Source organism: Microtus oregoni, unplaced genomic scaffold (assembly GCF_018167655.1).
Source record: "Microtus oregoni isolate MIOR12 unplaced genomic scaffold, Mior012 000000F_ref0000247, whole genome shotgun sequence".
In the NCBI taxonomy this organism is placed as follows: domain Eukaryota; kingdom Metazoa; phylum Chordata; class Mammalia; order Rodentia; family Cricetidae; genus Microtus; species Microtus oregoni.
Genome location: NW_024543059.1, coordinates 74,131,733 through 74,146,520, shown reverse-complemented (window position 1 = coordinate 74,146,520; position 14,788 = coordinate 74,131,733). Strand labels below are relative to the sequence as shown.

Sequence of the window (14,788 nt, the reverse complement as noted above, 5' to 3'; positions counted from 1 at the left end):
CTCAAATCCACAGAATTCCAACTCCATCTCTCCAGTGAGTTCCGATCATTCTAAGAGCTTAGGAGAGATGCTGAAGGACCCTCTCACGGCCAACTTCCACAGAACACGACATCATCCATAAGAACTGTGTGCCTTTCTGTTGGCATCAGAATGGAAAATGGAAAATTGGCATCGGAATGGAAAACTGTGCCTGTCTGAACTGAAAGACCTTTATTCTCTTTGCATATTTCTAGAAACTGGTCTGTAGAGGGACAGCATGAGCAATGCATTTGGTAAGATGGCAGGGACAAGGCGGGGACATCTGAGACATTAAGGTTTACAGTCTAAGGATGACGGGGGCATTGAAGGAATTTAGGGTAGCGTGGAGAGGAGGGTGAGAAGTCAGGATGGCTCCTACTGAGCAGGAAAATGGGGAATGAGTAGAGCTTGGAGGAATAACATAGGTTAAGTTGTAATTGTTAGTGATCTATGAATGTCAAATGGTTGGCTGTGTGATTCGAGACTCAGGAGGTTTGGGTTCGGTATATACATTTATTGTTCAGTAGCTAAAATATGATAAATAGGAATTCTACTGGGGAGAGTATACTTAGGAGGAAAGATAGCATAATACGGGACTCAAGGGGTGAGCAAACATTGAGAGGCCTGGCCAAAAAAAGGTTTGCTAAACACCAGCAGCAGCAGCACCACCACCCACCAAACAAACAAACTAAGCAGTGGAGGTTAAGTGGAATATGGAAGGAATTGATGAGAAGATGAGAAGGTAATGAGGAAGGTCTTTCAGAGGTTAGAGTTAAGGGTTATTTTGTTCTCCCAAGTCAATTGGATGCAAAAATGCTACTTGTTATCAATTGGGGGGGGGGATAATCCCATTAAAGACTTTGTAATTTGATCCAGAGGGAAGAGCAAACTGAGAGTCAAGGAAGAGGAAAAATTGACTTCATTCTTTGCTCTTTCTTAAATCCGGAGAAACGTGTGTGCCTCAAGCACTCCCCCTTTCAATCCCACAAACCAGAGAATCAGGAAAACACATTAGCACCCTAGTATAGAGTAGGAACCCAGAGCTGGGGGGGGGGGGGGGGGGGGGAACAGCATCAAGACAAGAGGAAACGGGGGAGGGGCGAGAAAGCTTCCCCTGTCGCTTGGAGAATCTGCTGCAAGGCGTGGGAAGGAAGGGAAGTGGGGAAGGTACCCTGCAGACGTCAGCCAGACACTTTGCCTCTGGGCATGTGGGAAAGAGCTGAAGGAGGAGGGAAAACGTCGCTTTAGGGTCAGATGGAGGAGCTCCTGCGGCTGCTTTTGAGTGAGGATCTGGAGAGCTGGAGCGTTCTGCTCCCGTTCTCCCCTCCAGGAGGCCATTCCTCCATTTTTTAACCCAAATAAAGAGGGGGCGCTGGGCTAAGCCGGTATAAGTCGCTCTGAGCAGCAGACCTCGATTCGGCCCCTGGCTAAGGCCAGAGAGGTGGCCTTAGGGGACGCTGAAGTTACACGGTGGCGGGAGGGGAAGGGTCTCCAAGCTCCTCACCAATCACGTTGGCTGCTGAAGCTATTTGCATATATTATGCTAATAGGGACCTCCCGCTCCGCTCCCACCCGCGCTCCCGCCCTCTCGTGGGTCCAGCGGGCTGGGCGAAGGTGAATATATTATGCTAATAAGGAGGCTCCTGCGGGAGGGGGCGGTCTGTGCATGAGGCGCGCGCGCACTGTCTCACACACGAGCATCCCGGGGTATTTAAGGCTCGCACACGCGAGGCTGCGGAGCTACTTCTGGGGCCTCGCGGCTCGCGATTGCTGCTTGGGTCGTTCGGTTCTTCTCTCTCCTCTATCCCTCTGCTACTTCTCGGGGACCGCGCTCTCGCCGCGTCCCTCTGCATTTCTTTTTCTTTTCGGCCTTGAACTGATCCAGGTGGAAGACAGGTCGGCCCCTGGAAAGCCCCAGAATAGGTAGAGATAGGCAGGCAGACGCAACAGGTCGGAGCAGGGAGAGAGACCCGCGAACCCTGCGCTCTGCGCCGGGGACCACTAAGGAGGTGTCGGATCTTGAGGGGTCAGAAGAGCTGCCCTGGTGGGTTTGATTTTTAGCTGTGACCCCCGGCCGGAGGGTCCTCTTTACTCTCAGCTGGAAGGGGAGAATCAGCAGAATGATCCACAGCTGCTGATCCGGACGCCGAGCCAATCTCAGGTCCACCTCCGACCCGGGGCTCCGACTCCACCAACTAGTTGTGCAGCCGCAGGGACTGAACTTTGGAGGAATCGGCCCTTCCTTTCCTTCTAAGATTATTGGAGGAGGTAGAGGGTGGAAGGCGTAGCGGAGACTGGCGATCCCGCCACGATGTTGGTGAAGAAGCTTGCAGGAAAAGGAGGGGGACGAGAACCTGGATCAGAAGATCCGCGCCCCTTGGGACAGCGTTGTGCCGGCACCATGGCCTCGTGCGCGGCCCTGGCGACCCTCTTGTCAGTGGTTGCGGTGGTGTTTTGCTTGTATCTTGGGGTGAAAACCAACGACCTCCAGGCGAGGATTGCCGCTCTTGAATCTGCCAAAGGAACCCCTTCCTTTCGTCCGCTGCCTGAAATCATGGATGAGCTGAAGGCTATGGTTCAGGAGAAAGTGGAGCGTCTCTTGGCTCAGGTGTGAAAGGTTGGGGGTATTTTGCACGTGGATACTGTTCGGCACAGGTGTGAGTCCTGCGTGCAGGGCTAACTTCAGCCCTTACTGGCTGCATAATTGGTTTGACTGTGGGTACCGAGTATGGAGTGTGTCTTAAGGAGCTTGAATATTGATAGATATGTAGCTGAACCCTTCCCTCACTCTCCCGCAGTTCTTGCATGCTAAACCTGTATGGAGGTCTAAAAGAGGGAAGGGTGGCCTGGGGAGTGGGAGTGTGGGGTCGAGCATTTCCTTTCTTTTCGTTTTCTGGAGCCTCTTGTCCCTCAGTTCTACGGAGAATATTCGTTAGAGACATAAGATCTCCTATCGCCTTCCCAGGTAAAGGTTAGAAAGTGTTATTAATATACAAACGATAATCACTTTCAAGTGAAACAATTCTATACAGATTCAAAGTCATAAATTTCACCCTTCGAATCTTTCCATGTTCGAACACTTAAAAAGTTTTCTATTTGGTAAAGGATGCTGTGCAGGTATTGAAGAAAGCCGAGCCATTAACGCTGAGAGTTGTAAGGAAACACATTATCTTCAAGGCTCGTTTCAACGCAAGTTAGGGGCCTTTTTGAGGAATTTACTTCCAATAGAGAGGCTGTTTAGCAGTTGCTACTCACAAGTGCGCTATTGGCCCACCTTATCTTCAGACCTGCGGTGTTCCACTGCCAGGTTTTGCACTGACTGCCTATGTTTGGGTCGGAGGAGAAGGTGGTGGAGACTCGAGAAAGATATTAGCCAAACCCTGCAATCCTGCTACCACGTCAGTGGTCACTGTCTTATTTTAGGACTTGGATACGGTTACTTTTTGATTAGTGTCCAAGTACGTATGTAAATATTCCTTATGCAAGCTATCGAATGCTGGGAAATCAGGCATGTAGCCAGAAAGTCCCTAAGAGTCCAGTTCTCGTCAGCGCTACTGATGATTGTGCTAATACCTCTGCTTTTCCCACAGAAATCCTATGAACACATGGCTAAAATAAGGATCGCCAGAGAGGCACCTTCAGAGTGCAACTGCCCAGCAGGTAAAACAGACCTCCTTTAACAGTGTTTCCTCCACAGCGGAACAAGCACACACACGCATGCACGAGCATACACACACACACACACACACACACACGGTCTTGTGCTGTCAATTCTACCTGTAATAATAGTAAAGAAAGAATGCAGGCCCAACCTGCTTTAATAAAACCAACATGTCTCAGTTCAAAAGAGGGCCAACCCCCCCCCACACACTATTATTTTATGCAGGATACTAAGGTCTGCTATTGTAAAACGAGAAAGCTAGATATGACCAACATGGATAATATAGATAAGATGATATACAAAGACAGAGTTCTTAGAGTCACAGATTGGAAGTCTTCCATGATATATTAAATAATGTCATTTTTTTGTGCATATGTGTGTGAAAATGTCTGTAAACGCTTAGATTCTGAAATCCCTGGTGTCTAATGCTACATCATGGCAGGTTTGTTGCCTGCCTTTGGTATATAGCTATACATGCAAATCACCTATCGTTCCTCACTGGCTTGTATTCTGTCCTATCAAAGAGGCTCTCTGTCCTGCCCCCACAGCAGAAGACAATGCTAAGAATATTCTTTATCTTGAACTCCCATTACAAACGATTGCACTCTCAATGGCCTTTCAGGATGGGTCCTTATGTTTTTACAGTATCTGTGTGCCGTTTTAGGGAACTATGTTAATGGCAGTACCTAAGTGGGGGGGGGGGGGGAAGAGAGGTATCAGTGAGTAGCACCCCATGCCCCATCTAGCCAGGGTAATTGTAATTCCTTTCACAGATCTCTGAGACTCAGCATTTATCTGTAGATTTAGCAATTTAAAAGATCTTGGATGATGGTCATCAAACCCCATGAGTGTTAATGTTTTCTCAGATAAACGCTGTATTCATTTATGAGCATTTAGTTTCTCTTATCAGGCATTTAAGTGACTTTTCACATTTTGTATAATGTTCAAGAATGTGATACTTATTTATATAGATAGTTATTGCCTAGTTGCATTTGTTCAATGAGAGATCACAGAGTGTAGGATAGAGAGGTCTTGTAAGATTACATCATGTATTGATATTATAGTCATTCCAGTTTATGAAGTGCAGTGTATGAAATTGTCTAATACAATTCTCCCTGTTAAGAAGTACATGACTGTATATGGAAAGGCTAGTTCCTTTATCTCCTTAATATCCTAAATGTGTTTGACATAGTCAACACAGTTGCCATCTTTTACACATCAGTTTAAAATATGAACATTGGGTAGTATAACATATACATTTAAAAAAACTTTTTTACAAATTACATTTTGTGTGTGCGTGCATGCGCACGTGTGTGCACACGTGTGTCCTCATGTGTATGGAAGTCAGAGGAAAGCTTGCAGGAGTTAGCTTTGTAATTCCACCAAGTGAATCCCAGGTATCAAAGCCAGGCCATCAGGCTTGGTGACAAGTGCCTTTACCCTTTGAGCCACCTCACTGGTCCTACGGCACAGCAATTATCCATCCAATTACACTGTTCACCATACTGGGATTTATATTTTTTTCAAATAAACGCTTTCAGTTAGGAAAACACTGCTGGAATGATGGTGAAGACCTCTAGTCCAGCTATGCAGAAGGTTGAGCCAAGAGGATTGCAAGTTCAGTGCCTACCTGGGCTATAACTTAAATACATTCTTAAAATCAAAAGCCTACAAAAAAAAAGTTTGGATACCTTGATATAGCTGAGCTTTAGAACACTAGCCTAGCATTTGTGAGACCCTAGGCATACCCCCCCCCGCCCGCCACACAGGGGAAATGCATATATGTTATATATTATATATAGTAATAATAAGTATATAATATGTAAATATTTGTAAATTTATATGTGAAAAATATATATGACTATTTGAACATTGAGGTTACCTCTTATGTTAGAAGAAGGTCGAGAAGGAGCTAGCATTTGAACATGTAGCTTTTGTTCTTAGTTGTTTTGAGTTGGTGCAGACCCAGAAGTCAGATACCTAAGGAAGCCACATTTCCAGCAGAGGATTAAACACAACCACATCATCACCGCTTGGGATTTAACTTCTAAGACACCTGGTACTGAGAGTCACTGAGCACACCCCTTAGAGTCCAGACCTTTTGGTACGCAATGCTTCTGTTAGCTCTGTGTTTAATTCGCTGAATTCTTACTGAGTTTGGTACAGTGCTGAGAAGTGATGTCTATAGCCCGCATTCTGTTTTCCGGGAAGACGTCACTGCTCGTGATGTCTAATGCAACCTAATTATCATTGGATCTGGGAGAAAGCTACCGCATTTAGAGTTGGACTTATGTTATCTTGGAAGATTACACTGGAGCATTTTTCATTATAACACGAGAATTTAAATGGGATTTCCTAGGCTTCCCCTCCTCCCCCCACGGCCTGGGTTGGCTCTCTGGAACAGCTGCTTTACCTCCTCATCACCACTAGAGCCCCACATCACATCAGTTTTTCCCTGGCTTCTGGAGCAGTAACACTTGGAAGGTGTGTGTACCTTCCAGTGCACAGAACCAGATCATCACTGTTCTGGAAGCATGCCCTTCTGCTTGGATGATCATCAGGCGTTCTAAAAATAAAGACGCTACATCCTGGAGAGAACGATTGTGAAGTATGGTCAGTGAGATGTTGTCTTAGGGGATGAGCGGACCAGCCAAGGACTAGAAGGGGACACAGCGCTTCCCGCCTGGGGTGGCCCTAGCTGTGGGTCACTGGCTGAGAGTAGTCACAATGACAGCGGTTGGCAGGACAGGGCTAGACAAGTCTGTGACCTCAGCTCAGTTCCTGTGGACAGATGCCCACCCCTTGAAGTTGACACTCTTGTTGACAGTCTCAGTAACAGAGCCAAAGGCTGGCCGCGAAAAAGCAATGCTGTGTTGTTTGTATTCACTCCAAGGGCTCTTGCTAGGCCACGGTTTGTGCCGGGTTTCTCCAGGTGTGGGCTGTAGGGAAGTAATAACAGTTGAAGCTGCTTGGTTTGCTTTTCTCACAGGAAGGGGGTATTGGGAGAACGATGAGCTGTTGTTTATAGAATAGTTTTTAAATATAAGAGATGTACTCTGATTTTCATAGCAACTTGGAGAGTCAACTGCAAGCAATCTGCTTTTATAGATGAGGAAGCTGGGGAAAATAGTTAATATACTAAAGCCAAGGTGAGGGTTCATGTGTGTATCTGAGGGAACGGGAAGTCCAAGATCTAATGAGGCACAGACAATGAACTTTCAGAGCAGAATATCTCCGGACTAGAATTCTGGATCTGCTACTGATTAATGTGTGACCTTGACCTTGGTTGAATTAAAGAACCAAATATGTTCCACTTCCTCATCTGAAAACAGCACACACACACACATACAAACACACACACGTACACACACATGCACACACACATACACACATATAGACACACACATTCAAGCACACACACATGCATGTGTACACATACACATTTGCACACATATGCACACACAAAAGCCTTTCTCATAGGGAGATGGTATTTGTAAACAATCTGAGGTTTTAGTGGGTGTGTGTTGTTACCTTTTTGTCTCAATGCTCTACAAACATTTCACCAATAAGCTACACCGCTGAGCCAGACCCTTAAGCCTGTTATTTTCTCTGCTATCTAATTCTAGTTCACAGAGTTACATGATATAGGTGGGAAAGAATCTTTGAGATGCTTGCTCGGAGCCCAGTGTCTAACATCAAGCTTTGAACTAGAACTATGGTTAATTGTACAGATATGTATGTAGATCATCCACACAGATAATCATACTTGAGTTTCTCTTGTTGCTATACCAGTAACATTTGGTTCTTTACAGATATTTACATTCGTCTCTTAAGTTATTTTTATCAACACTACAGGGAGAATTTTGGGCATTTTAGGTGAAGTGGGGGCTGAAGTCCACAAGACTGGGGCTTACTTGGGCATGGGATAGTTAAAAGTATCTTTGAAGTTTCGGTATCAGATATTTATAGATAGCTTACCTATCTGACTCATTTTCAAACTTATTTTTAGTAGCTTTACTGAGGTATCATTTATATTTTACCCATTTTAAGGTCTGTGATAAATTTATATTTTGGCCCCCACCCACTGCGGTCTAGTTTTATCATTTTTGTCTCCTGACAGCTCACATTTACTTCACTCGTGAACTGGAGAGAAGCTTTATTTTAGAAAGGTTTTGCTTTGGAGAAACTCCAGGATAATGAACCAAAAAAATCTTCTCCATCAAAGCTCTGGTTAGCAGAGCAGTTGACTTAGCAGTAGTGGGGCCTGGAAGATCGGGCTGGCATTTGTGTCTTGGCCTCTGTAAAACTTAATCTTAAGATGAGAGAATCAGTTGGCTCATTCTGTGGATAGAATTTTGTCTTGGGTTTGCTCTTGGTGAGTTACATAAAGTATGGATAAGTTAGGGATGTTTGTGAAAGAGCTTCTATGGATAAGCTGATAGAGAATGGGGGTGGGCAGACAGCCAGACAGAAGAGGTTTAGACCAGTTGATATTCTCTGAGGTCCCTGAATTCCTTCCACCTCTACAGAAATGGTTATATATGAAGCAGGAGTATGTATAAACAAATTGAGGAACCTCCTGTTCTTAACTGTAAGTGAGACAGACACAGGTGTCTGGCTGAAGGACATTTCCCGTGTTTTCAGAAGAACCCTTAGATTACCTTTCTTAGATAAAGTATAGAAAACTATCTCTTACTAATATTTCATCTAGGCTATACCCCAACCCTTTTAAAAAAGAGTCTGTATAACAAATGGAGTACGTTAAGGAAGAGTCATAATGCATAGCTCTTAGTCATATAAAGGAGCCAGCAGAAGCAGTTTGTAGACCATGAATGCAAATGCTTAAATATTATTTAATGAAAATGACAGACATTCTTCTCTTGTAAGGCGAAACAACACAGCGTGACATGCCAGTGCCTCCAGGCATTCATGTTAAATTGTTTTGGGTCTAATGAGAACAACAGTTTGGGTGTGGCACTTTCAGTTGGTCTTGTAGTGACAGCTGGCAAAATGCCCCAGCCAAAGGACCAAGGACAAATCGCCTCTTGAAGTGGCACTCTGGTGTTGAACGTCTTGTTTTCTGCTCTTGTCTATAAGCAGACAGGCTGTTTCTTTATATTTTTCTTAGTGTTTCGAGGAGTTATCAGAGAGAAAGGTATCAGTTCTTCACAGAGTCCAGTTCGCTCTTGCTCATTCTTGCGAGATTTAGGAACATGTCCTCTCTTAGGGCTGCAGTGACTTACTCTGCTTCCGACTGCTTTGTCATTGTGCAGAAGCGACCACACGCTGCTGATGATGTCAGAGTCTGACTGGCAGGCTTAGGTCTGGGAATGGAGAAGGAATGTTTGATCAGCATCAGGATTAGGTAGAGGGGAGCTTGCAAGGAGACGTGCCAGAAACAGGACCTGAATGCTCTACACAGGGGTGGGAGAGGAGGGAGGGAGTGGGCGTTTCCTGCCCCAGAGTCATCGCCTAGATACTTACCCAAGTCGCATCAGCCTGCTATCTGGAGTGGAAGCCGTCCAAGAATGACCATGAAAAAAAGTGTTTTCGTTCCCTCCTACGCCTTTATAAACATTACTTGGTAGTTTGATGGAAGCCGAGAATGTGAAAACAAGGCGTGAGTCAGTCTGGTTTAAACACAGAGGCATCCCCACCCTCCTCGGTTTGCCGATATGGGTGAAATTTTGTGCCATGGTTTTACGTACCGCAATATTTAACGCTCTTCACCCCTCCCCCTAATTTGTGTTTAGAACAGACTGCGGTTTGCTCAAATGCCTGATTTCCAGACATGGATATTTATTGGTATCTTTTGGGATTTGTTCTGCAGTTCTACATAGGAAAAAAAAACCTGCTTAAAGTGTGGCTTTATAAAGGAGTAAATGCTAAGTGTGTGATGCTAAAGGAAACTCTCTGAGGAGTTAGAAGTGAGCACTTCTCCCTGGTGTTCTAATTCCTTCAAATGACTATTCTGTAGGTCACTGGAGGATAGAATTCCTTGAAGAAGTGACACCAAGAGCAAGCACCTCCTCTTAGTGACCACGAGGAGGAGGAACTGAGTTGAATAGCAGCCCCACTCCCCCGACACCCATAGCCCATTCTGCAGTCTCCTTTTCCAGTTACATCCATTGCGAACATCCATTCCTTGACCTCTGTTTGCCACAAAAAAGATTAGTGGAGGAAGGAAGAAATCTCTCTAAGATTTGAAGTATCTTTATTACATTTGAGATTACATTTGGTTTTGTGTGATGTATATTAGAAAACACCCTATTAACTGAGCTGTGTTGCTAGCCCCCAGTTTCGCGTTTATTTTAGGCAGAGTTTGACGGTTAAGTAGATAGGTTCGCAGCTCTGATCTTTGGGCTGGTATTCTAATATTTAGAAAAAAAATGGACCAAATTTTTATTGAAGCTGTCAAATGGGGAGTTTTAGCTTCATATTTCATAGGCTCCAGAATAATTTGGGATTGCTGCCATGCTTCTGACGTCACTGTCTCTGGAGTGTCCGCCTCAGCCTGAGGTGAACATGTGAGAATTGACATATTTCTGATTTTACCTCACATTTAATTCCTTGGTCTATCATCAAATCATCTTTTTTTTCCCATAGGGGCATGTTTAGTAGACAGTGGCATTAGTTGCTAGAAATGCTAAATTATGTTCATTTATTAATAATTTAGATTTTTAAGAGCGCCAGTCTTCTATGTTATAAGAATGCCTGCCATTCTTTACAACACTTAGTTCAGGTTCTACAAACTGTTTCTGACTCATCTTTACATAACACACATGCTCATACACGTGTAACCGATGCAAACCCTGATACATGTAAAACAAACCAAATGTGCTGCCCATTTTAAAAATGATTTATTTATTCATGAGTGTGTGTGCATGTGCATATGTGTGCACATGCTTGCACATACATGTGACTGCCCACAGAGACCAGAAGACTGTGTCATATCTCCTGGAACTGAAGTCACAGGAGGCATGACCTGCCTTGTGTCAGTGCTGGGAACTGAACTCCGGTTCTTTGCAAGAGAAGGTGCACATTCTTAGCCCCTGGGCTCCCTCTCTCGTCTCCACATTTTAAATATAAGAATAAAAACTTTCTGTTGCTCACCATTTTCTTCATGGGGTCCCTGGGGCGTCTCCAAAGAATCTTTGTAACAGGCTCTTTTTTGGGGGTCACTTGCCAGCTCCTAAATCATGATATGGAAACTTATTATTAGTTATGAATGTGTGACCTTATCTTATGCTTTTCCCAATTAGCTCTTTATTTTAATCATTTCTCTTCATCTATGTTTTGCCTCAGGGTTTTTTTTTTTTTTTTACATTTTATTCATTCTGTATGTCCTACTCTGTGTCTGTCTGTCTGGTGGCTGCCGGTCTTCTGGCCCTGGGCATATTCTCCTCTTTCTTCCCTGATCTCCCTTCTCCTCTCTCTCTATCCTAGATGTCTCCTCCTATATATTCTCTCTACCCTCCAGTCCCACCTATCCCTCCATTGCCTAGCTATTGGTTGTTTTATCTTTTTATTTGGCCAATCAGGTGCCTTAGGCAGGCAAAGCAACACATCTTTACATTGTTTAAGCATGTTTATGCAGCAATAACAAATGCAACACACCTTTGCATAAAGTAATATTCCATAACTAATCTTAGGACTCCATGGGACCTTATTAGAAAAATTACTGAAAGTGCCTATGGTCAGAGTTACCCTGGCAGCTCTGTTTAGAAATCTACTGCACTTGTCAACACAGAACTCATCTCCAGAATTCTACATGAGAAACCTTCCTAGAAATGATGGAGTTAAATTACATAGAGAAATTGTTTGAACAGACATGACTATTCATTGGAATTTGCATACTAACATGGGTTGTAGACTCCATGAATGACAGTAAGAATCTCGAGAAATTAGCGGTATTTTATCTAATCATGGGTGAGATTTGCAATTCCATGCACAGAGAGAGCATACATCTGTCTCTAGCCCCACTGTAACAAGCACTGCAGAAGGGAAATAGATGATCCTCTCCCTGCCTTTGAACTGAGTGTCTGCTGCCATCAGCACTGTTGTTCCTGTATGAGCAGCAGGTTATGGGCAGTTGTTTGAGTACAGCACCTCCCCCAGCAGTCTTGGAGGACACGCAGTAGAACTGTAAAAGTCAGTGGTGAGCAATTTTTTTTGTAATAGCATGAATCTCAAACTGCGAACTTCAAGGAATTCTAGATGAGAGGATAAGTTTTATTTTTTAGTTAGCTGCTTTATGAGAGAAGTCAGCTATCCAGAAAACCGCAAAGATGGGACAGTGATTAAGTAAGGAAGGGTAGAAAGATCATATGCCAAATAAAGGCATCGTAAGCTACAAAGAAAACACAACCAAACCATTATCTCTGAACTTCGCTTCCCCTGGTTGCGATGCTGTTAGATTCTCAGCCCACAGCTGAAACAGTAAGCCTGCTCCTACAATTCATGTGATGCAGCTGGAAGTTTTTAATAAAAGAGGACCTCTAGCATTGAGAAATGACATCCGCAAAGAAACTGAGGCTTTTACGTTCTTGTATTTGGTTTCCTTCTGTGACGAGTTATTTAAGGCTCTAAATTCTAACTACTTCTAAGGGTTGTTTCCTGAGTATCAGGATTGTTTCTGTAATCAAGTTCTGAATGAGGAATGCAATGCGTACTGGTAAAATTTATGCTGCCATTTTCTGAATATAAAAATGGCTAATTTACTTTTATAGCAGAGGATATATATGGATTGAGAGATCTGGGTATATTTTGCATTTTTCTATGTAATCCCACAATGATTTAGACTCAGAGTATGTTTTACTTTAAACCTTCATTTTTTTTTTCCAGCAGAAAACCCTTGTTCCCACCATCAATCGTCAGGAAGAAAGCACAGACAGAGGAATTTTATAATCAGTTGCATAGCACCTGATGTGTATCATATATCACCTTCGCCATCATTTTCAATCTGTTACCAGTCTGCACTTCTGTTTAACTGTAATCATGTGCTACTAGCATTTGAAACAGTTACACTGGCTTCACGCTTATGAGATGTGATGAGATTAATAACCGTAGCTGGATTTCTGGAAACTAGAGTAAGCACAAACACATGCCTAGGCAGAGGTGAGATGCTCTGGCAGGGTCTCAGCGGAATGGTGGTGCCCGGATAGTCTCTGCTGTTAGAACAGCACACATGTCTACAGAACTACAAAGACAGAAGACTTGGCTCCCTATTCTGGTCAGGCCACTCCATTTCTTCTCTCTCTCTCCTTGCTAGCATAAAGTAGACTCTCTCCTGCATTCTTCAGCTTATCCATCCATCCATCCATCCATCCATCCATCCATCCATCCATCGTGTGTGTGTGTGTCTGAGAGCAAGGCTTGCAGAGGCCAGAAGAGGGCGTAAGATCTCCTGGAACTGGAGTTGCCATGTGGGTATTGGGACCTGAATCCGGGTCCTCTGCCAGTGCTCTATGTACTCTTAACCCATTTCTCTAGCCCCTCCCCTTTCATTCTTTCATTCATTCTTGATGACCTTGGTCAGCCTCTGATCTCCAAGCCTCTACCCTTTCCTGGAAACAGCTTTATTTATGATTCAGTTCAGCAGTACTAGTCAAGGAACACCATATCAAACAGCAATGGCATTCCCAGTTTTTTCGAAAGTGTTAAATGGTAATTTTCAAAAAATGGGGAAAAATTATCCCCTTTATACTGACATAAAAGGAATATAGCTTGAGGATCTTAGCTCATTAAGGGAGGAATTAATAAGATGTCTTAACCTTCCTAAGGAAAGTTTACAGACACCTATAGTTCAGGAATGGGGAATGGATGTGTAAGTGGAGGCAGGACGGATTTGTCCACAGTGAAACAAGGAGTCATTTGCATTGGAAAGTTATCTATGTATAGACGAGAGTTTATTTTACTTTGATATTATTTATCTACAACTTACCTTACAAGTTATGGGATGCCTTCTGGACGATCAAGAGTCAGACAATCAGAAAATCACTGGTGTGAACAGTCTCTTCTGGAGTACAATGTTTCCCCAACATTTCTGAAGCACCAGACAGGAAGCCACACTTCAAAGGGCAGGCTAGGGAAGCAAAGTCGAATCCCACGGTACCGTTCACTGCAGTAATGACTATTTATCTCATGTTCTTCCATGTTAGAGGCTTCTGAGCCGTTTACTGGCTAGCTTTCTCATCATTGCTAAAACCGGTTATTTAAAGGCCAGGTCCTTGTAGTTTAGTTTACATGCTAAGCCCGTACAGGTGCTGATTGCTGTGTCTGCTCCACAGGCACGGCTTACATAAGTGGCTTAAAATCATAACCATTTGTTTCAAGTAGAAACCACCCTGAAGACTCGGCTTCTTGTGCTTAGGGACTAAAGTGTTTCCAACAATGTAATGGAAGAGCTGCCTTTGTCCCGTGCTTTTGGAAATCTTGCCTGGGCCATTACCTTCTCCATTTCTGTACTTCCAGGGAACCATCTGGAGTCATCACGGTGGTCAATATAAATGTCTGATTTAAAATACCTAGGAAGACAAAGTGTAATGGCACAGTCCTTAGTCATAATAGATTTTGCGAGAAACTACTTTATGATCTGAAAACGATTTGTAAGTGTCTCGATTCCATGCTTCTGATTTACATTCTCCACTGATTATATTGAGCAAGAGCAACAGAGTGAACACAATACGTTTTATCAACTCTGTTATTAAATTTAATTTTTTTGGCTCATAAATGATATTTGTTCCATAGTCTATAAAAATTCTGTCTTCTTTAGGAAATACTGTGGAGAGAAGGAAATCCCAGTTTTTTTCTGTATAATGTTGGTGAGAGTCTTGCTGGTGGGTAATTTTATCAAGAGTGGAGATTACCTTGAGGAAATGCCCCACTTTTTAGTATATGGTGTTCAACCTTGGCTTCTGTACTCTATTTTACAGGATTTTCTGAGAGTGAGGAGCAGGAGGGCATATTGAGACTTTTTTTTAACCTGAATTTCCATCTATTTATAAAACCCAAATTCTAGCCTTGTCAGGATATATTGGAATCATGATTATTCAATAAACTTCCAGGTGCTTTTGGTTTCACATGTCTTGGGAATTTGCTAAAAAATGG

At 43.5% G+C, this 14,788-nt stretch overlaps 1 protein-coding gene across 3 annotated transcripts in view; it reads left to right on the top strand.

Moving 5' to 3' along the window:
• The first annotated feature begins 1,613 nt into the window (after positions 1-1,613).
• Col25a1 (collagen type XXV alpha 1 chain) overlaps positions 1,614-14,788 on the top strand; it is a 385,869-nt gene continuing 372,694 nt past the window's right edge. For all 3 annotated transcript variants that reach the window (XM_041633950.1, XM_041633896.1, XM_041633829.1), the window contains exons 1-2: positions 1,614-2,626; positions 3,609-3,678. In XM_041633950.1, coding sequence (XP_041489884.1) covers positions 2,330-2,626; positions 3,609-3,678 — 367 coding nt within the window. In that variant the 5' untranslated portion in view covers positions 1,614-2,329. The remainder of the gene's footprint in view (positions 2,627-3,608; positions 3,679-14,788) is intronic.